This window comes from Acipenser ruthenus, chromosome 32 (genome assembly GCF_902713425.1).
Source record: "Acipenser ruthenus chromosome 32, fAciRut3.2 maternal haplotype, whole genome shotgun sequence".
In the NCBI taxonomy this organism is placed as follows: Eukaryota; Metazoa; Chordata; class Actinopteri; order Acipenseriformes; family Acipenseridae; genus Acipenser; species Acipenser ruthenus.
The window spans coordinates 13,110,971-13,132,662 of NC_081220.1; the positions used below are offsets into that span (position 1 = coordinate 13,110,971).

At 41.0% G+C, this 21,692-nt stretch overlaps 1 protein-coding gene across 1 annotated transcript; it reads left to right on the top strand.

Moving 5' to 3' along the window:
- Window positions 1-7,128: 7,128 nt before the first annotated feature.
- On the top strand, window positions 7,129-20,498 carry LOC117395576 (protein disulfide-isomerase A3-like). Its single transcript, XM_059006086.1, has 13 exons — window positions 7,129-7,410; window positions 8,999-9,077; window positions 9,919-10,036; window positions 10,793-10,900; window positions 12,256-12,385; window positions 12,601-12,714; window positions 14,406-14,531; window positions 15,106-15,288; window positions 15,805-15,913; window positions 16,670-16,798; window positions 17,393-17,472; window positions 17,775-17,832; window positions 18,233-20,498. Exons 1-13 carry the CDS (start codon window positions 7,259-7,261, stop codon window positions 18,320-18,322), a joined length of 1,476 nt encoding a protein of 491 aa, XP_058862069.1. The 5' UTR covers window positions 7,129-7,258; the 3' UTR covers window positions 18,323-20,498.
- The last annotated feature ends 1,194 nt before the right edge of the window (window positions 20,499-21,692 follow it).

The window sequence follows — 21,692 nt, forward strand, 5'->3', positions numbered from 1 at the left end:
GAACCTGTTCAGTTGGGAACCTGCTGCTTGTCTCTTTCAGTTTTTCTAAATAAATGTAATTCAATAAAGCACAGAGAAAGCATGGAAAAGCATTAGGGTTGCCACCTGGACGTTGTTTGTACAGCCTTGCAGACGAAAAGATTTAATGTGCTGGGTTTTTTTTCACTTGGGGCAGTTAAGCACAGTGATCATAAAGGGACGCATATAGTTCTGTATATTTTTTGTCTTGTCCGCAGTAAATAGAAAATGATTCACTAAGACCTTGAGAAGCAGGTCACGCAGAAGAGCTCCTCGGCTCTAACAGTCTGCTTATTGTAGAAAACAAAAGTCTTGGATTGTCATGACCATTCTCAATAAAACCTTTACATCCATATCATTTCAATATCAAAATGATGTAAAATGTAAAATCTAAACCATTATTCTTGTTTGAGGTTGTCTATAGGAATATTTATATGGCAACAGCGTTTAAATTAGTCATAATAGAGCTGAGATTAATGTTGATCACAGGTGTAGCAAGGTTAGTGGGTGAGCTGAAGAAACTGAGAGGGATTCTAAACGGCAGCAGTGTGGGGTAGTGGTTAGGGCTCTGGACTCTTAGCCTCTTGACTGGAGGGTTGTGGGTTCAATCCGAGGTGGGGGACGCTGCTGCTGTACCCTTGAGCAAGGTACTTTACCTAGATTGCTCCAGTAAAAACCCAACTGTATAAATGGGTAACTGTATGGAAAAAATAATGTGATATCTGTATAATGTGATATCTTGTAACAATTGTAAGTCGCCCTGGATAAGGGTGTCTGCTAAGAAATAATAAGGCATTTTAGTATTAATTTAGTATTATTAATTAATAATCGGCACTAGGACCCTTTTATTAGTGGGGGGTGGGGGGTGGGGGGCAGTGGCTGTCTTTTTTGTGTCTCAAAGGTGGTGACCCTATAAAGACCAGCGAGGGGTTATTACAGAACAGGGCATACCAGGGTCATTTATAAATGCAACGTATACCGTGGATCATAGAAATCATATTAGAACTGCAAAAACATTGTGCAAAACAACTGTGGTAAACTTTATAAATGACTTTTTAGTTATTTTTTCTTGTTTTTTTTGTGCTTACGGATCTATAAATCTATAAATCAATAATCACAGATAAAATTTTGACACATTTTTGTATCGTAAAAAAAGAAAGATTCTCTCGTTCAAAAAGGTTCTCGAGAATATTTTAAGAGCAGCCATATTGTTGTAACAGTATCCAAAGTATTAATCCTATCATCTTTCCATTATATTAGGTGATCTGTATGAACAGTAAAAAGAAATCGATTTTATTATCAATGTCAATGTTAAAAAAATTATTTTACTAAATTGGAAATATCCCAGATGGTACATTGTTGGAATTCAATCCTAGTGTAATGTGGAAAAGATTGATCATTCACTCAGTGATAAAGAAATCAAATACAAAAGTTTGGGATAATATGATAATGTACCTATTGAATAATGATCCACTATAAAACAGCTTTCTTTTCAAATCCAAAGCCCTTTCGTTTTTACCTTTGGACGGACACACAAAACATTATATATTTACACAGGTATTTAAAAATACAAACAATGAAATTACAAAATAAAATAAATGAAAATATATCAATTCATATATATATATGATAATGTACATATACATAGGTGATGTTGAAATCTATAACTAAAAATCAATAAATGTATAAAAAACAGCGAAGACACCTACAGAGGGTCCTCATAACCTCTTATGCAAGTCCAATTATCATTTCCAAATATCTCTAAATATGTGGAGATATCTTAAAATATATTTAGAGATATCTGAGCATTATTTTCAGATATCTTTAAAAGGAGCTTTAAATGAGATGTCTAAAATGCATTTTCAGATATCTTTAAATCGGCTTAAGATATCTCAGAATGTTTTTGAGATATCTTTAAATGATTTAAAGATATCTGAAATTCAATATAAGATATATCTAAATAACTTCCTGTTCATTTAGAGATATCTCTAAACAACTTCCTGTTCATTTAAATATATCTCTTCATAACTTCCTGTTCATTTAGAGATATCTTTAAACAACTTCCTGTTCATTTAAATATATCTCTATGTAACTTCCTGTTCATTTAGAGATATCTTTAAACAACTTCCTGTTCATTTAAATATATCTCTTCATAACTTCCTGTTCATTTAAATATATCTCTACGTAACTTCCTGTTCATTTAGAGATATCTTTAAACAACTTCCTGTTCATTTAAATATATCTCTTCATAACTTCCTGTTCATTTAGTTCTATATCTAAATGAACAGGAAGTTATTTAGAGCTATATATAAATGAACAGGAAGTTATTTACAGACGTCTTAAAATAATTTAGAGATATCTCTACAGGCTAGTCATGCTAGCAAAACATTATTTAAAGAAATCTGTGAATCAATTTGAGATATCTGTTTCATTTTTAGATATCTCATAATGAAATTATGATGCCTTCAAAATTTATCTAAAATTCAAGATACTTGCAAATGATTTGCAAACAGTTAGTGCATAAGGAACCAGGTTTTGAACCCGGACCTTAAGAATGTAAATATGGCAGCTTGCTTTTCTCAGCTCCACAGGCCCAGAGCAGAGGGAGGCAGTTCGGTATAAGAGCATTCTATGAGAGTCTCCTTTTATTTTTGCTGCACTGGCACAGAGCAGAGGGGGGCAGTTCAGTGAATGTAACAGCGTTCTTTCTCTGATCAACAATATCAGAGCAGAGGGGGGCAGTTCAGTGAATGTAACAGCGTTCTTTCTCTGATCAACAATATCAGAGCAGAGGGGGGCAGTTCAGTGAATGTAACAGCGTTCTTTCTCTGATCAACAATATCAGAGCAGAGGGGGCAGTTCAGTGAATGTAAGAGCTTTCTCTGATTAGCAGTATCAGAGCAGAGGGGGCAGTTCAGTGAATGTAAGAGCTTTCTCTGATCAACAATATCAGAGCAGAGGGGGCAGTTCGGTTAATGTAACAGCGTTCTTTCTCTGATCAACAATATCAGAGCAGAGGGGGCAGTTCAGTGAATGTAACAGCGTTCTTTCTCTGATCAACAATATCAGAGCAGAGGGGGCAGTTCAGTGAATGTAAGAGCTTTCTCTGATTAGCAGTATCAGAGCAGAGGGGGCAGTTCAGTGAATGTAAGAGCTTTCTCTGATCAACAATATCAGAGCAGAGGGAGGCAGTTCAGTGAATGTAAGAGCGTTCTTTCTCTGATCAACAGTATCAGAACAGAGGGGGCAGTTCAGTGAATGTAAGAGCTTTCTCTGATCAACAATATCAGAGCAGAGGGAGGCAGTTCAGTGAATGTAAGAGCGTTCTTTCTCTGATCAACAGTATCAGAACAGAGGGGGCAGTTCAGTGAATGTAAGAGCTTTCTCTGATTAGCAGTATCAGAGCAGAGGGGGCAGTTCAGTGAATGTAAGAGCTTTCTCTGATCAACAATATCAGAGCAGAGGGGGGCAGTTCAGCGAATGTAACAGCGTTCTTTCTCTGATCAACAATATCAGAACAGAGGGGGCAGTTCGGTTAATGTAACAGCGTTCTTTCTCTGATCAACAATATCAGAGCAGAGGGGGCAGTTCCGTGAATGTAAGAGCGGTTTTATTAAGAGACAATTTCATTTACTTTAACATAAGTATTTAATTGTCACATTTTGATATGTTGAAAACAAAATATTACCCATTTAAAACGACTCCTACGCGTTTTACTGCAGTACAAACTGCAGCTGCTCAGTGAAGCCCTCCCTCTTTTGACAGGTGGTTTACATGAGAGAGAGAGATGGTGTTTTTAGAGACACTTTTATTATTATTTATTTCTTAGCTGACGCCCTTATCCAGGGCGACTTACAATTGTTACAAGATATCTCATTATTTTTACATACAATTACCCATTTATACAGTTGGGTTTTTACTGGAGCAATCTAGGTAAAGTACCTTGCTCAAGGGTACAGCAGCAGTGTCCCCCCACCTGGGATTGAACCCACGACCCCCCGGTCAAGAGTCCAGAGCCCCTAACCACTACTCCACACTGCTGGCCTTCAAGTTAGCAATTTGCTATTTTAACAAAAAAAAAAAATGCAGCACGTGTAATTTTTTTTTTAAAAATTTGAATTGTGATGTTATTTTAAAATAATCACTTTCATTTTTGTAAACTCAGAATTAGTAAGACTTCCGCTTAGATAATAATAAATTGTTGCGCATTAAAAGGCTTTTTTTTTTAATAGTTTAAAAAATATATATATATTTTGTTTTTGTTTCTTTAAGTTAAAACAGATTAATAAAAAATCAATTTCGATTTTTCTTTCTGTTTAATACTGTATCGGTGAGGCGGCTATCAAAGACTGTTGTTCTTTCTGTCCGCTTGTGTTATGATTGTGGTATGAGGGGCGTCTGTGTGCAGCTGGATTGGGTGGGAGCATAGCTAGTAGGGGATTGGAGGGGCTAGTATGCCAATGACAGAGCCCTGTTGGGCTAAATAGAGCCAACAGTGCCTGGGTTGAGTTATTTGGGGTTCATTGAAAAGCAACCCTAATGTAAGAGCCTCCTTTAATCCACCAGCACAGAGCAGAGGGAGCTTGTTCTAATAATCGTGACCTGAAACAGGTTACAAATATGATGATAAGGCATTTAAAAGGCAGCTTGGTTCTTGCTGGCGTTCGTGGCTCAGAATTCCTCTCCTCAGACACTGTGCTGTCGTGCAGGCCTGGGCTCTTGGCAGGCGTTGTGCAAACACAGCTGCTCAGAGGCATTCCTGAGTCAGAGAACAGCTCCGAGCTGGGGGTCCTCTTCACTGGGGTTGCTATGGGCACAGTGTGATGGGCTAAAAGTGTTCCAGAACCTCCTGAAGTGTTAACAAGAAACCCATTACCTTTGCTGAATCCCATGTTGCAGCAATATATTTTTCAACATTGTTTTGACATTTTTTATTCACACATCATGGGTAAATCAAGGAAGCGTAATCGGAAGGGATATGGCCTCTGTAAACTCACAGTGTATGATCAGCTATCTGAGGGAGGTGCTGGGTCATGTTTGGAATGCAGTTTCATCTGCCAGTCAGTACATAAAGACTGTGGTGTTGATGGGTGAACAAATAACCCCCGTGTGCCTCCACGGAACCCTGCTGGATATCAAAGTGTGGTGACAAATGTAGCTGCTTGGCCAGCAAGCATGACACTAAATTCATCTGGAGTTGTTGCATACCTATTTTTCCTGTTTTCTTTTGATAGGTGAAACGGTAGCCGTATCAGTCCTGAAATGACAGACACAGAGAAGGAGAGGCGATACCTTTTATTGGATGAACTAAACAATAATTAACCACAAGCTTTCAAGACCTCAAGGGTCTCTTCTTAGGGTGAAAGCAGGAAAGAGTATAAGACTTTGCATTTTTCTGATTTTCTTGTTCACACCCCTTTATTGGCTAATGTGTGCATTGAACTAATTGCTGGCCAGGTGTTGACAATGTATCTATTAAACAGCTAAATACTAATATACACATTCTAATGAACTGGAGCAAAGATTATATATATCAGACTTGTAGTCGAGTCCTCAAACCTCGAGTCTCTTTCTTTATACTTTGTTTTTGTATACTTTGTCAAGGGTTACATCTGTACCCTTTCGCGGAGTGGAGTGGAGTTTTCTTCAGGATTAAATGTGTTGTTTATTATTATTATTATTTGTTTATTTAGCAGACGCCTTTATCCAAGGCGACTTACAGAGACTAGGGTGTGTGAACTATGCATCAGCTGCAGAGTCACTTACAATTACGTCTCACCCGAAAGACAGAGCATAAAGGGGTTAAATGACTTGCTCAGGGTCACACAATGAGTCAGTGGCTGAGGTGGGATTTGAACCGGAGACCTTCTGGTTACAAGCCCTTTTCTTTAACCACTGGACCACACAGCCTTCTATATAGATATTACCTCCTATTTCAGAGATAACACTAGTATCAGCTCCGGTATCTATCTTGAAATTCACTGCAGTTCCCTGAATCACTAGATTTATTTTCCATGGCTTGCTAGAATCACTGCTACGTGCAACCGACCTTAAGAAACGTGTTGATTTTTATTTTTACTTTCAGTGCTCCCGCCTGCAATTACTTCATTCACCACACGGGTGCGGCAGACTACAGTCCCATAGCACTGACTTACCCCACAGATTCTGCTGTCTTCTGCAGTGTCGTTATTTGTGCTGAAATGTCTGGCAACAGGTGCAACTGCGCTCGGGCCCATTTTAACAATGTTACTGTCCTTCGCGTTTATATTTGCAGATGTTAAACACTTGTATCACTGTAGCTGCCGATATACGGTGCCAGTAATTCTGATTGTATTCTCCCTCATTTCAACTGGTATCGCTATTGTCTTAATTATCCTAACGTTTTCCCCCGGATGCTGGTATGAGGCACGTCTTCATGGAAGGTTTTGTGGTTCTATTCAGCACAGACATGTGCAGTTATATTCTACGTGCGCGATTCATCCTGTAGTTTAGACGGAAGCTGTCGCGGGCTGCTGCGGACACCAAAATAAACTACAGTAAATCAACATGCCTGCATTTCTGATTTAAAAATAATCATAATTAAAAAAAAATAACGATTTCCTATGTGAGACAATTTCTGCAAATGTCTGTGCAGAATTGTGAGGAATCCATTTTAACCCCCACGCTGACACCTCTTGATTGTTTATAACAATCTCCATTAAAGGAAAAACAATTCAAAGAAAGGACAAGTTCCGCAAGTTTCAGAAGATTATTGGTTGCAGTTTTTTACAGTCCGTTTATCAAGGGAGTGCCTAAGTGCTTGTAAACCATCACTGTTGGGGATAACTAGGCAGAGGCTTTTGATACCCATTGTGAAGAGAATTAGGTGTTCACTGTAATATCGGACACAACCCCTTCAGCTGTGTAGAAAGAGAAGTGAGCACAGTGCATCTAAACGGGTTATTTTTCAAGAATAAACTACATATATATAGTAAAGACACAAACTACATTTCCCAGAAGTCTACGCACCTCACAGTCCCGCCCACCCCAACCCCTCGATTCGATTCTAACCAATCAGCGCCGGGCGCACAGGTTCTGCCCCGAGCGGTTTGCACCCGCCTCCTTTTCCTTCTTGAGACGCGGTTGTCATCACAAGATAAGTCTGGTGTTCAGGGTTTTTTTTTCGTTAGGGACATTTTCAGAAAGCTAGCTCGTCCTCCTCGTTGTCCCGTGTTTATCTAAGTCCCCGGTTTGGAGCGGAATGGCCCGGTGTCTGTCGCTCTCCCCGGTAGCCGTGTTGGCCCTCGGCGCGGTTCTGGTAGCGGCCAGTGATGTACTCGAGCTCGGGGACTCGGACTTCGACAGCACAGCCAGCCAGCAAGAGACCATGCTGGTGGAGTTTTTCGCTCCATGGTAATAAATTGTAATTAATAACAATAATAATTATAATAATAATGTGGTTCTGTGCATCTTATTTGCATTGTAGGTGATGAATGGAACATAAACAGTAGCGGACACTGTATGTGTTGGGAAGGTTGTCCGTCTGTCTCTCGCAAAGTGCTGTGATAGAATAATGCGTTTAATAGAATAATTATTTAGTTCCTGGGTTGAATAACAAATAAAAAAAAACACAAGTTACTTTGCATTAAAAAATGACTGCATCGCGATACTTGCAAGATTAAGAGTAGATTGACTGAGAGGTTGGCTGCATTCACACTGGGTCCGTTCGGACACTTTGGACCGAGTTCGTTTGCATGCTTTTTTTTTTTTTTTTTTGGTCCTTTTCCAATTTTTTTTTTTCAGGACCGAGTTCGTTTCTGTTCACAATTCAGTTTGCAAGTGCATTCGGTTTGCTATGGTCTGTCAACCGGATGTTTACAATATCCGGTAAGGTATCATGAAAGATGGCAGCGGTTGATGTATTGTTCCAGTTTTTACTTTCTTACATATTGCTGTGGAAGAAAGCATGGGAACTGGGGCAGCACTTCGCTGATTTAATTAATACATTTGTTGAATGCCATCACAGTATGAGAGCAGTATTATGCAATACTGCACTGTTCCTTTTCAAGTACTAAATGTAACCATTACCGTTTGGGTCCCTAAAGACCTGAATCCTGAATATTGTATGGCAAAGCTGCTCAGTGAGGCAGCCATGGCCCGCCCCCAAGGGCGTAAAAGGGCAGCGCTCACAGATCTCCACACCATCTTTATCAAGACTGACCTGACTGGAGAGCCTAGTTCAGATAAGTACATTGTTGATTAAATCTGCTTAGAAATAAATAATAATGATAAATAATCTGTATATATTATTATTATTATTTATTTCTTAGCAGACGCCCTTATCCAGGGCGACTTACAATTGTTACAAGATATCACATTATTTTTACATACAATCCCCCATTTATACAGTTGGGTTTTTTACTGGAGCAATCTAGGTAAAGTACCTTGCTCAAGGGTGCAGCAACAGTGTCCCCCACCTGGGATTGAACCCACGACCCTCCGGTCAAGAGTCCAGAGCCCTAACCACTACTCCACACTCCATTTATTATTGTTTACACAAATGATATGTGATATTTAAACTAATCTCTGTAATAGTTTTTACTAATTACACGTATTGCTTGAGTCGCTCTTTCGCTCCTTCCCAAGGATCCAGCAACATAAGTCAGCTGACTTTGTGCTCTTCCCCCAGGCTGCGTAGCTCAGGCTGGAGCGTTTTTGCTTTTTAGCACCACACGCTATATAGCTGAATTTATCATAAGTGTAACTGGATTATCTGTCCCAAGTCATGTAAACACAGATGTGTCTTTCTCAGGAAGTCAGTTTCCTGATTCAGTTTTCCAAAATACATTGGTTTTCTGAAAACTTGATCTCGCGTAACCGTACTGAAAGACCCTCACCTGGAAAGAGCGCGACCCTGATAATGTGTTCGTGCAGCACTACTGATATCCTGAAGTTTTGTCTTGCGTGTACACATGCCGTGTCTGTCTCTGTCTCTGTCCAGGTGCGGTCACTGTCAGAAGCTAGCTCCAGAGTATGAAGCAGCTGCCACCAGGCTGAGGGGAGTGGTAGCCCTGGCCAAGGTAAGGACCGTGCTTGTTTTTGTCTTTTTTTAATTTTTTTAACAAACTATTATCCAAAAATAGTTCTGTCTGTGGAACACAGAATAAGGATGTCTGTGGCTTCATAGAGCATTAGAATTGGCTTACTTGGGGGGTCATCAAGTGGCTTATCTGGTTAAAGCGCAGCCGCGTGGTGTGCAGGGTAGCTCGCCCAGCACAGGTTCGGGTCATGGCTGTGTGAAGTGGACGGTCTTCGCAGGGGATTCCGTCACTCCCGTGGGATAGGAAGCCAAATCTGGCAGGGACTGTTTCTCCTTCTTGGTGCTACAGTGACCCCTGCTGGCCGGACGCCCAGTTAGCTCAAAAGCGGACACCTGCGGGGCTGGCCTTTGTCCTCCAGAGGTCAGTGACATCCACTCTTGAGTTCCTGGGTGTGGAAGAGGAAGCTGGCTCGGTCGTGGATTCGGAGGACGCCCGCTGAACCTTCAGTTCTCCTCAGCTGTGTGGGGAAGTGCTGCGGTGAGGGGATAAAATGACTGGACATTCCAAATTTGGGAGAAAATCAGGAGTAATATAATTGGGCACACTAAATTAAAGCAAAATAATAAATAAATGAAATGGCCTGGTTTATTACACAGCTGAGATTGCAGTAATAAAACGTGGTTTGATTCACACTGCTGTGCAATGGGAGTTATATTGATGGCTGGGTTCCTGATTTAGCTCTTGAACTACCTTAGCTTAAGGTGACATTAGGTTGTCCAAGATGAGGGCTCATCGGGGTCTGTGAAGCCCGTTATAATAATATAGTATACAGAGTTCTTATATTTACACAGTCATTAATTATGGTGATTTTGGCGTGCAGGTTGACTGTACAGCTAACTCTGAGACCTGCGCTAGGTTTGGGGTGAATGGCTACCCCACCCTGAAGATCTTCAGGAATGGAGAGGAATCTTCGGCCTATGATGGGCCCCGATCTGCAGGTGAGTTTGTAGGCACTGATCCATCCACTAGGGGGCAGTGTTGCTGGTGGGGGGAGTCAGATTTAATGGTTACATTCCAATAGTGTAACGTGTGTATATACAGTATGTATGTGTGTGTGTGTGTGATATATATATAATTACACACACAAAGTTAGACGGGGCTGGAAGAGTTGCAGGGATGGCAATAAGACTCCTGTTCCATAGCAGTTTCACCCATTCCAGGTTTTAATAAAGCTAGGTTTTCTACAGTGTATAGGTAACACGCTCAGGTGTGTCTTATTAAACTCCTAGTTAAACCAGGAGGGGATCAAAGCGCTGTGCAGTTGGGAGTCTTATTACTATCCCTGCACTATCCAAGTGATTTGAATGGAATGAGGAAGGCTGCTCAGTCCTGGCACAGGATTTTCCTGCTTCAATAATAATAATAATAATAATAATAATAAACTTTATTTTGTATAACGCCCTTAAAAGCAATTATCTCAGAGCGCAATAGTCAAGCCAGGTAAAGGCAGATTTAGAGAGAAACATTTCTCATATGAGATCGACATTTTTATTTTTTTTCCTTAGCGTTCAATATGATCTCTTAGGGGTGGAAATAAGACTCCTATTGCATGTCAGGTTTTACTATGAGCTGGATTAGGCACAGTCTGTATAGGTAACAAGCTCAGGTGTGTCTTATTAAACTCCTAGTAAAACCAGGAGTGGCTCAAACTGCTTTGCAATGGGAGTCTTATTTCCATGGCTGTCTGTTTGCAGATGGGATTGTGAGCCACATGAAGCAGCAGGCTGGCCCCAGCTCAGTGGAGTTGAAGACTGTTGAGGATCTCGACCGGCTCATCCACAGCTTCGATGCCAGCGTGGTCGGTGAGTAGAGGAGAGTTTGGTACAGGGCTCCAGACTGCGACTAAAACGGTCACGACAACGACAATTTTTTTTTTTTAAATGTTTTTTTCTTGGGGTGAGGCACCACTGACACCTGTAACACAAAAATGCTGCCTCTCTCTTTAAAAGCATGTGTATGAACGCACCATGACATCGGTCTCTATAAAAAAAAAAACCTGCAAATATCACATGTTTTAATAAACTGGTAACAATTTGATCGAATACAAATGCTTGTAAGTGCAGAGAGGCTCTGTATTAACACCAGCAGAATACGGGGACCACAGTTTCATGCAATGGTGTGATGGTGACACGAACGTGTGTGAGTACTGTTGTGTAAAAATGTAGCTTAAAATGAACACTTGCATTCAAGAAATTTTGAACAAGAACAGCGAAAAAATTAAAATACACTGAAGGTTTGTGAGTTGCACATGTGCCGTTAACAAAATACTTTGCAGACTTAAAATAAAGAGTGGCACAAATTTAATGAAGGGCTGTAATGCAACAAAAAGCTCAATTAAACAAAAAGGAAGTGAAAAGGTAACTGTATCAAGCTGAAAAAGGTTTTCTTTGTAAACTACAATAAACCAGCGTTATCTTTCGGCAGTCAAATCGTAGGGTGCCTGAATAAAGTTTTGAGTCCCACAAACAGATTTCATATATTTCCCTTATTCCAGCTGTACACAATTAAAGGCGCAGTCAACAATTCCATACACAACACTTGCAAAATATTTCAAATATAAAGTTCATTGCAGTCGTCAGCTGCATAGATTAACCGTTTGGCAGAATGAGGCAACAAACAAGTGAGTATTCAGACATAGTTACTTGTATTTTAAGTAGCTGAATATGATGGCAACCAACTTGCTTTGACGTGGCACCCAGCAATTGGATTTGGCGACCAATTTTTTTTTTGGCCAAGAAGCCATTGACTCCCAAGTCAGAAAGTTTGTCTGGAGCCCTGATAGTATAGTATAAACAGCGCTTTGCAAAATCATTAACATCAACATTCAGCAGTCAAGAAGACGCATTGCAGTTCAACTACCTGTCCAGAACCTCTAAAAAAGCGAAACAATGAAAACTTAAATATACCCTTTATTGTTAGCAATAAAAGCCCTGTTTACCAGGTTTCCAATGGCAAAAAAAAAAAAAAGTTTATCGGGCATTGCGGAAAATAAAATCTATATGTTTGCTGTAATGTGTTTCTTTCAAAAACTGCACATTTGAGAACTACTATACTATAATTGGGACCCTTTTTCACAAACTCTCAATTGTGTCTCCCTTTCTCTGTCTCTCTCCCCTCCCTCGTTCTCCTCTTTCCTCCCCCTCTCCCTCTCTCCCAGGGTTCTTCTCGGATGCCGGCAGTGCCCAGCTGGCAGAGTTCCTGAAGGCTGCTGCAGTGCTGAGAGACAGCTACCAATTTGCCCACACCAGCACCCCGGAGCTGCTGCACAGGAACCAGATCCAAGGAGAGTGAGTATGGGTAGAGGAGAAAAAGAGAGGGAGGAGAGTGGCGAGAGTGCAGAGAGGGGGTTTAGAGGGGTGGGGAGGGCAGAGCGAGGGAGGGAGGGAGGGCAGAGCGAGGGAGGGAGGGGGTCTAAGAAAAAAATGGGGTAGTGGCACACAGTTTCCTTTTTTTCTGTAATTCTGGAAATTGCAACGTTCCCCTTCCTTTCACTCCTTCCCAGAGCCGTTGTGCTGTTCAGACCTCCTCACCTCAACAGCAAGTTTGAGGACAGCTCTGTGCGATACACTGAGGCTATCTCCACCAGCAGCCTGCGCAGATTCATCAAGGAGAACATGTGAGTCTTCAGACGCATAGCTGTACGTGCGGCTGAGTCGTCTGTAACTTCCCAGGTCAACGTATGATGGGCCGTATTTTCAGAGTGTTTCCTCCGTACTTTGATTGCTCCTGTTTTTTTTTTTGAAAGGACAGAAATCATGTTAATTTTACAAAATGAAAAACAGCTTTAACCCTTTTCAATACAATACACATTTATTTTTATATAGCATCCTTCACACCAAGGCATCCCAGAGCGCTGTAAAAAGTTAAAAACAAAACCAATTAAAGTATGTTTTCAATTTAGAGTTCAGTGAGACCCCGCCTTACCTTAGCAGTCTTAAAAATCAAGTTGGAACTTCTCAGCCCCAGTCTAAGATAAGTTTATAAATATAGGTAGGGCTTGAAGTGTTCAGTTTTAACTGATTTAATAATTGGAAAAAGTACCCCCCGAAGACCTATTTAGAAAATTCAGTTTTTATTTTTTTAAACTGTTAAACGTGTGTTTTGGATATATATTTTAAATTTTTCTCTTTCTACATGAAAAAAAAAACAGCTTTCAGAAGGTGGGCAGTGTGCACAGACATTGCTTCTGATCATTCATCCATTTTGTGCACCACGTAATACGCTAGGAAAGTGAATGTGTTATTTGCTTAGCAACGGGCTTAACGACCTCGAACCTGGCCCTAAATAAACCAGCAACATGGCATTGCCAGTTATTTTTTTTATTTTTTTTATTAAGTAGTCGCCAATTAGTTTTTTTGTTATTTTTCTCCCCAATTTAGTAATGTCCAATTATTTTGTTTAGCTCAGCTCACCGCTACCACCCCTGCGCTGACTCGAGAGGGGCGAAAACGAACACATGCTATCCAAGTCATTATTTTATTCCTATAACATCTCAAATGTCTGTGATATTCTTTGAGAGCTGGATGCGGAAGCAGCTATCTTGTTTGATTGTGTCAGTGTTATGTCTGTGGTGAAGGGACAGTGCGTATTGCTCAGTTCAGTTCGTCACTTCGGTTCACATTGAGGTGGCAAAACCATGATAAATCAAGATTAATTCATTTATTTTTTTTCCAGTTTTGTAGACAAAGTAACATTGTTTATTGTATTTAAAAAGACACAGTTGCATTGTCATCGCTGTGACTTTGCACACCATTTTCCCCCTTCCTCTGTAATTTTGAAAAAATTTACCCTGATTTCGTCGTGATTTTTGGTACAAAATTCTGTGACAAAATCCCAGCCTTAATTATTGAACACACTGCATAGAGCTGCACGATTTCTTTAAAATGTCTTTTACGAAAAAGACACCAGCTGCATCAAAGGAAAAATTTCTGCTAAAGATCGCTCTGTCCACTACAAAAATGTGTGTGTCTATTCACGGCCATTCTGGCCGTAGTGCTCTTGCAGCTACAGCAGCTGGAGACGCCTGTACATACCAAGCTAGGAAGTGTCTGGATCTAAACAATAACATAATTACGTTATTTGCGTCATTAAATGACATGAGCGGGGAATGGAAGACCTTGCACACCCAAACCCCATTATAAATAAATAAATATCAATACACAAACCCATTATGAAGTTTGCAGTTTCTATTTTCATTTTTTACTTTTCCCTGGTGGTGGTATTTAGATCTGCTACTGTTTTTTAGATAATTGAAAAAGCCCCACAGTCTAATTAAACTGCTCTGCTCCTCCCCTGTTTTTTCTGCAGATTTGGTATGTGCCCACACCTGACCAATGAGAACAAGGAGCAGCTGATGGGGCGGGACTTGCTGACTGTGTTCTTCGATGTGGATTACCTGCGCAACCCCAAGGGATCCAACTACTGGAGAAATAGGTACAGTGTGATTTTAATTACAATCACAGCAGAATTGTTTGCTGAATGAAATTCCAATTACAAATACAATGCTATGTTATTAAATTGTTACAATTAAAATTATACTAAAGTAACAAACTGCTACACACACAGGGTGGGACAAATTGCTTGGTATGCTGGTGGCCATTTGGCTACTAGATTTCAAAATCAGATGGCCAAGTGAACGTTTATGTTGGCCAACATTTTCAAACAGGGACAATAGGATTGTTAGTGTTGCACTGAAAATCATTGAGTCAATTCTGTTTCAACAAAGAATTACTCGTCCTCTCCCTCTCATTGTAATGTGCCTGCCTGTCTGCCTGTCTCCCTGCATCTCCCCCGCTCCCTCTCTCCAACTCGAATGGTCCTTAACGGCATGACAAGTCATACAAGCATAGTTAATGCAGGAAGCATACAGAAATATTTCATATTTGTAGACATGCAATGCAGATATATATATCCCTGTCTTCTCTCTCTCTCTCTCTCTCTCTCTCTCTCTCTCTCTCTCTCTCTCTCTCTCTCTCCCTCTCCCTCCCTCCCTCCCTCTCCCTCTCAGGGTGATGAAGGTTGCCTCTAGGTTCGTGTCGGAGGGGATGCCTCTGAGCTATGCGATCGCGGACCGCTCTGACTTCTCGTACGAGGTGTCTGAGTTCGGTCTGGGGGCCACGGAGGGGGAGCTCCCCGTCGTCACGCTGCGCACTGTGGCCGGGGAGAAGTACGCCATGCAGGAGGAGTTCACGTGAGTACGGGTGCAAACAAGCAAGCGTTTTAATTCAGTGTTGTAGTATATCTGTATTTTAGTTTAGCTGCACCTTTGTGTTTGTGTGTGCATTTTTCTCGCATCCAAAATGTTAAATCAGAATTCTAAGGTCAAATTTGCCTAAGAGATTTGAAACTCCCAGTAGACCAAGTTTCAATTGAGTTTCATTATTTATTTATTTATTTATTTATTTATTTATTTATTTCTTAGCAGACGCCATTATCCAGGGCGACTTACAATTGTTACAAGATATCACATCATTTTTACATACAATTACCCATTTATACAATTGGGTTTTTACTGGAGCAATCTAGGTAAAGTACCTTGCTCAAGGGTACAGCAGCAGTGTCCCCCCACCTGGGATTGAACCCACGACCCTCCGGTCAAGAGTTCAGGGCCCTAACCGTTACTCGTGTGTGTATGTGCAGCCTCTGTGTGTGTTTCTCGTGGCGTGTGAGTCGCATGTAGCCTCATTCCGTGTCTCTGTGTCCGCAGGCGTGACGGGAAGGCTCTGGAGAGATTCCTGGAGGATTATTTTGCCAGGAAGCTGAAGCGCTACATGAAATCAGAACCTGTCCCGGAGAACAGCGACGGGCCCGTCAAGGTGCTCATAGAAAAATAATATTGACAATAACAACAGTAGCAACAACTGTATTGACAATAGTATTACAGTAAAATCCAGCCTAGAGTGGGACCAGAAAATTGTGCCGGATTATACAGTGTGCCGGATTACAGAAGTATTGTAAAATTTAACACTATCCCCAATACAAACTGAACCCGGTGATATTGCCAAGGTATACCCGGTATTTACAAGGATTGTATTGATTTTACTTTTTCCACGCTTCATTAGCCCCAGTGTATAGGTAACAAGCTCAGGTGTGTTTTATTAAACTCATAGTAAAACCAGGAATGGAGCAAACTGCTATGCAATGGGAGTCTTATTTCCATCTCTTTCTTACTGAGGTGAAACCACTACAAACTAAGACTGTTAGACAAATGTTTTGACCTGTCGAGGTTAAACTATGTTATTACTTTATTATTTTTTTGAGTTTGTACAGCTATGGAAATAATACTCCTATTGCAGAGCAGTTTCACCCATTCCAGGTTTTACTACGAGCTTGATCAGCCCCAGTGTATAGGTAACAAGCTCAGGTGTGTCTTATTAAACTCTGTGAAATCAGGAATGGATCAAGCTGCTGTGCAACGGGAATCTTCTTGCTGTCCCTGGAATGCTGGTTTGCAGAGGTGCTGGATTAGACAGGTTTTACTGTAGTAATAATAGTGGTAATAACAGTAGTCGCAGTAGTAATAGTCATAGTAATAATTACAGTGATAGTCCTGGTTCCTGTACTGATCCCAGGTGGTGGTAGCAGAGACTTTTGATGAGATTGTCAACGACGATTCGAAGGACGTGCTGATCGAGTTCTACGCCCCGTGGTGCGGGCACTGCAAGAACCTGGAGCCCAAATACAACGAGCTGGGAGAGAAGGTGGGACTGCCCTGAGGGACTGTGGGCACTGTCCCGAGGTTCACTGGGGGGGTATAGGAACGTTTCGCAGCGTTTCTCTTGCTGTTTTGTTAAACATCAATGTTCTTACGAGTGTAGCAAAGCATCCGGCACCATTTTGATGAACATAATGAAGAGTTTTGAAAGACCTGTTAAATTAACAATTGCTGGGAGCTCCCGAGTGGTGCAGTAAAGGCGCCCTATAGCCTGGACGTCGCCGGTTCGAGTCCAGGCTGTCCTCGGCTCACCGCGCACCAGCGACCCCTGTAGTCTGGCCGGGCACCTGCGGGCTTGCCTGTAAGCTGCCCAGACCTGCGTTGTCCTCCGACGCTGTAGCTCTGGGTTGGCTGTGTGGCGGGCCTGCAGAGTGAAAAGAAGCGTGTGTTCGTCTTCACAGCTTCCGAGTCAGTGTGGGGGTGGTAGCGGTGAGCTGAGCCTAAAAATAATTGGATATTTCTAAATTGGGAGAAAAAGATAAAAAAAAATAATTGGCGACTACTAAATAAAAAAAGAAATTAACAATTGTCATGTTTATAATCATTTTTTTTGTTTTTGTTTTAAATGTTACACTTTCAGCTGGCAAATGACCCCAACATTGTTATTGCCAAGATGGATGCCACAGCCAACGATGTGCCACCTAACTATGACGTGCAAGGGTAAGGACGGGCCTGCGGGCACATTCCCAAACAGCACTAGAGCGTCGCTGTGTTTATTAAACAGTTTAACCATTCAGGGTAGCAGCAGCCTGATTGTTGCTGTAATAACATTAGTAACACATTCAACAAAAACAGGACAGGGCAGTTCCTACCTCCTCCATCTCTATTGCAACATCAGAGATATTTTTTGTATCAACTTTATTATTGTATTTATTTTTTAATGCATTTTGATTCTTTTATTGTTTTTTTCCAATGATTAAAAAAAGCATGTTAATAATGATGTCTCTCTTGTTCATTTGCAGTTTCCCTGCGCTTTACTTTGTGCCCAAGGGGAGCAAGGAGTCACCAAAGAGATACGAGGCAAGTCTTCTCGTCACGTTTTTGTGATGTGAAAGGGAAACCATAATCAAACCTAGGCATCGAAAATTTGTATTTACTGTCCAATAGTGCTGCACAAATACTTGGTTATTCCGACTGAGCTCTCCACAGAAGTCAGGCGCTGACAATCCGGTAAAGGTCACTGGTGTTGATTGGGATCATTTACCATTCAAAGTGGTCTCGGCAATCCGCACAAATCCAAGCAGATGTCTCTTCACTTGTTTCCCTTGGAATTCTGAATTAGCACGATCAACACCAACGACCCCTCCTCTGAATCCGCGGAGAGCTCCATCTGAACAATCGCTTCGTGCAGCTCTGTTGTCCTGCCCTGCTCTGCTCCTCGTACCTCCAGCATCACTCATGCTGTACCTTGCTGTTCCAGGGCGGTCGGGAGGTGAGCGATTTCATCAACTACCTGAAGAGGGAGGCAACGAGCACCCCTGTGCTGACCCCTGGAAAGGAAGATCTGTAAACGGACGAAAGAAGACCTAGTGAACGGCACGCGCCTGTCGATGTGTCCACGTGCCTGTTAGCGCTGTCTGCTGTCCGTGCTTGGAGACTGAGTCACTCAAAACGAACAGCCTGTGCCGCTTAACCCTGCTGTGTGGCGCCATTATAATAAACTTCCCAGATACAGAGAATTCAAAAACAAACAGCTCCTTATCCAAGGAGAATTGGGATCCAACAGGTTACTCATCAATCACTAGAAATACTTAATGAGGAAGAAAGGTAACTGATGAACTGAAAACTCACCATCTTTAATAATTAGTTGCAATGTTTCGGCTTCCATCGTCTTCAGATATCGTGGTAGAAATAGCCAGGCAGACACCAGCATCAATCTACCTGGCTATTTCTGCCACGAGATCTGAACAAGAGAGAAGCTGAAACGTTGTAGCTAATTAAAATACTGAGTTTTCATGTTCATTGTTTGTGATAGATAGATAGATAGATAGATAGATAGATAGACAGAGCTAACGTTTTTCAGAGATTTATTTTGCGCTCATCACTGTCAGAATTGGAAGATGGGTATTTTAAAGTACTGTTTTAAGCAAGTACGTGAAAACTCCAGCAGACAGCAGTAACTGGTTAATATCGACAAATGCGTTCCGTGTTTTTTTTTGTTTTGTTTTTTTCAAAATGATTGTCACGGGATACTGAAGGAGGGTGGGGCTTCTGGGACCAATGACAAAAAGGTGATTGGTCTATCTGTTCAAGGGTGGAGTTTCTCATGCATTTGGGGAGGGGCTGATTACTGTATAATTCCGTAAATCAGCGATTCTGTGAACGGGGGCGCAGGTAGAGTTAATTAAAGTAATTTATTTGAAGCTACTGTATCATCTTAGCCCCGTGTCTTGAATTTGCACCCCTCTGCGTCTGCAGGGATTGCTGCACGTTTTATACTCTTGCCAGTGGGCCAGTACATAAAACCAAAGTCGTGTGGTTTGGAGTAACTTAGGGTGGGGCTTTACCCAGTTAGTAGTAATTTAGGATTTCTCTTTAAGTTAAGGAAAGGTCGAGTGGAACTTGGTTCAAGAATTGTCGGTGTGCAATATCTTGAATGCATTTTTGTTTAGAAATTGAGACCGCAAGGCGAGTTGTCATCTTTGTAAATTTTATTTATTATATTTATATAGAGTATAGAATTGAAACTGGAGGGGGGGGGGGGGAATAATTGAAAAAATACAACTTCAGTCACTGTATGCATTTAAATCCTGGGCTGGGGGTGGGTGGTCTTAAGATCATTAAAATAGACCCCGCCCCGCCTCGATCTATTAACCTGCAGTTCTGCTGAAAATACACAAGGAATAGTATGTGATATTTTAAATAGAAAGAGTTTAGACTAAATACAATCTTGAATGGATCTTTGGAGCCATTCCGTGTTTTACTGTGGACTAGAGTTGCACGCAGGTGAGGATCATTGCTGTTGATCAGGCTAATTTTGAAATTACATTTAAAAAAAAAAAAATAATAATTTGCAGACGCCTTTATCCAAGGCAACTTACAGAGACTGTGTGAACTATGCATCAGCTGCAGAGTCACTTACAATTACATCTCACCTGAAAGACGGAGCACAAGGAGGTTAAGTGACTTGCTCAGGGTCACACAATGAGTCAGTGGCTGAGGTGGGATTTTACCAATCATTCACTTTGGTTGGTAAATTAGCCAGGTCAACACCAATGATTTCCTGTTCTCTGGAGAGCTCAGTCCCAGTAATCGGTCCGTGCAGCTCTACTGTGGACTGAGTTTACAAGATTAAGGGATTACACTTAACATGGGGGTGTGTTTTATAAGCACAATAGCTGTAAACTGGTAGCTGACTTTAATTTACCAGAGAGTCGTACTGTTTTTTTCTTGGATAACAATGGTATTTAAAACGATAGTGTGACTACTTGATTACAATGCAAACTGGTGTGTCTCGTCCGGAATGGCTTGAACTTCTGTGAAATGGTTGTCTTAGTCCATCCTTGTAAAATGTCATGTACAACTTTTTTATTTTTTATTATTATTATTATTATTATTTTATTATTATTATTAATAGAGTAGCACTTCCTTGGTCAATGACGAAATAAAAGCAATTATTACAAATCCTGTTCTGCAGCGAATGGGTTTCAAGGAAACAATAAATGCACTGATGATGATGATGATGATGATGATGATCTGATGTTCGTTTCTGCTTTTTTTGTAAGTGGATTGGATTGATTTTTTAAAAATGTGAAAATAATAATAGATTGCAGCATAGAAGCAGGGCTGGATTTTTTTTCACTGTAAAAAAAATGGCTTATTTCACAGGAAAAAACAAGGTAAAAACAGCTTTGTCACGTTCAAAAATAGATCATTCTCGAGTTATTATACAACAGATGTTCCTAAATTTATCAAACAAAATAAAAAAAACATACATAAATGTAAAAATAACAAGAGATACAGGAAAATCCCCCTTGTGCTGGACATGGCGATCTTCAAGAGAAAGATTTCCGGTTGCTTTTTCATTGAAGACATTTTAAAGAAATCGTGCAGCTTTTGCAGCATGTTCAATCATTTACCTGAAGTAAAGTGCCACACTGTTCTTTCACAGCAATGGGGAACCTTCACGGAAATCATGAAATCTGTGCTAATTTTGGGGAGGGGGGGGGGAATACAGCCTTATACGTAATTCTACATTTGGATCAATCTACAGCTGTGGTCTTCAAACTGGGGTCGACAAAGATTGTTCGAGGGGAAACCCCAGAGAATCCTGGAAAGTTCTCTTTTTGTAAAACAGTGTATGCGTTCGTTTACTTTCACAGTTTTGCTGGGAGGCAGGCCTTGAATCTTAGGGTTTGATTTGACTATTTTATGAAAATGTGTCTCTGACTTGTGATTTATACATTAAAACATTTGCATTCACTGCAGTACACTGCAGCGTGCTGCACCCAGGTGCTGGTTTGCATACTGGGTATTTGCAAGTACACAAATCATCCAGGATATTTTAATGTGCTAGTAAAAACGTTTAGGAATATTGTGCAGTATTGCTGGTTATCGCTGGGGCTTGCAGAATTTAGCATACCTGCTGTTTAGATAAGAGGGTTTAAAACTTTTCTTTCTGGGGGGTGGACTCCTTTTTAAAATTTGAATATGGACCCCCAACTGAGAACTAATTGCAAACAAAAAAAAGGAAACTACTGTGTTGCAGTTTAATGTATATGATCTGTAAGAATCGCCAGGTCTGGCTCCCTACATCAGTGTGGAATGGATCTCTCCCTCACGCCAGAGGTAATAATACTGACAACATAAGATGCATGTTTGTTGGGTTTTTTTATGTGCGAGTCAGGTCGCAGAATTAAGAGGGAGCACAGCACTTTTTA

What these genes read in the sequence shown, in the direction of transcription:
- LOC117395576 (XM_059006086.1), top strand. Translation starts at nt 7,259, where the DNA reads ATGGCCCGGTGTCTGTCGCTCTCCCCGGTAGCCGTGTTGGCCCTCGGC. An exon ending in TGATGGGCCCCGATCTGCAG is followed by an intron (nt 10,037 to 10,792) that starts GTGAGTTTGTAG and finishes GTCTGTTTGCAG; the next exon opens with ATGGGATTGTGAGCCACATG. An exon ending in CCTAACTATGACGTGCAAGG is followed by an intron (nt 17,473 to 17,774) that starts GTAAGGACGGGC and finishes GTTCATTTGCAG; the next exon opens with TTTCCCTGCGCTTTACTTTG.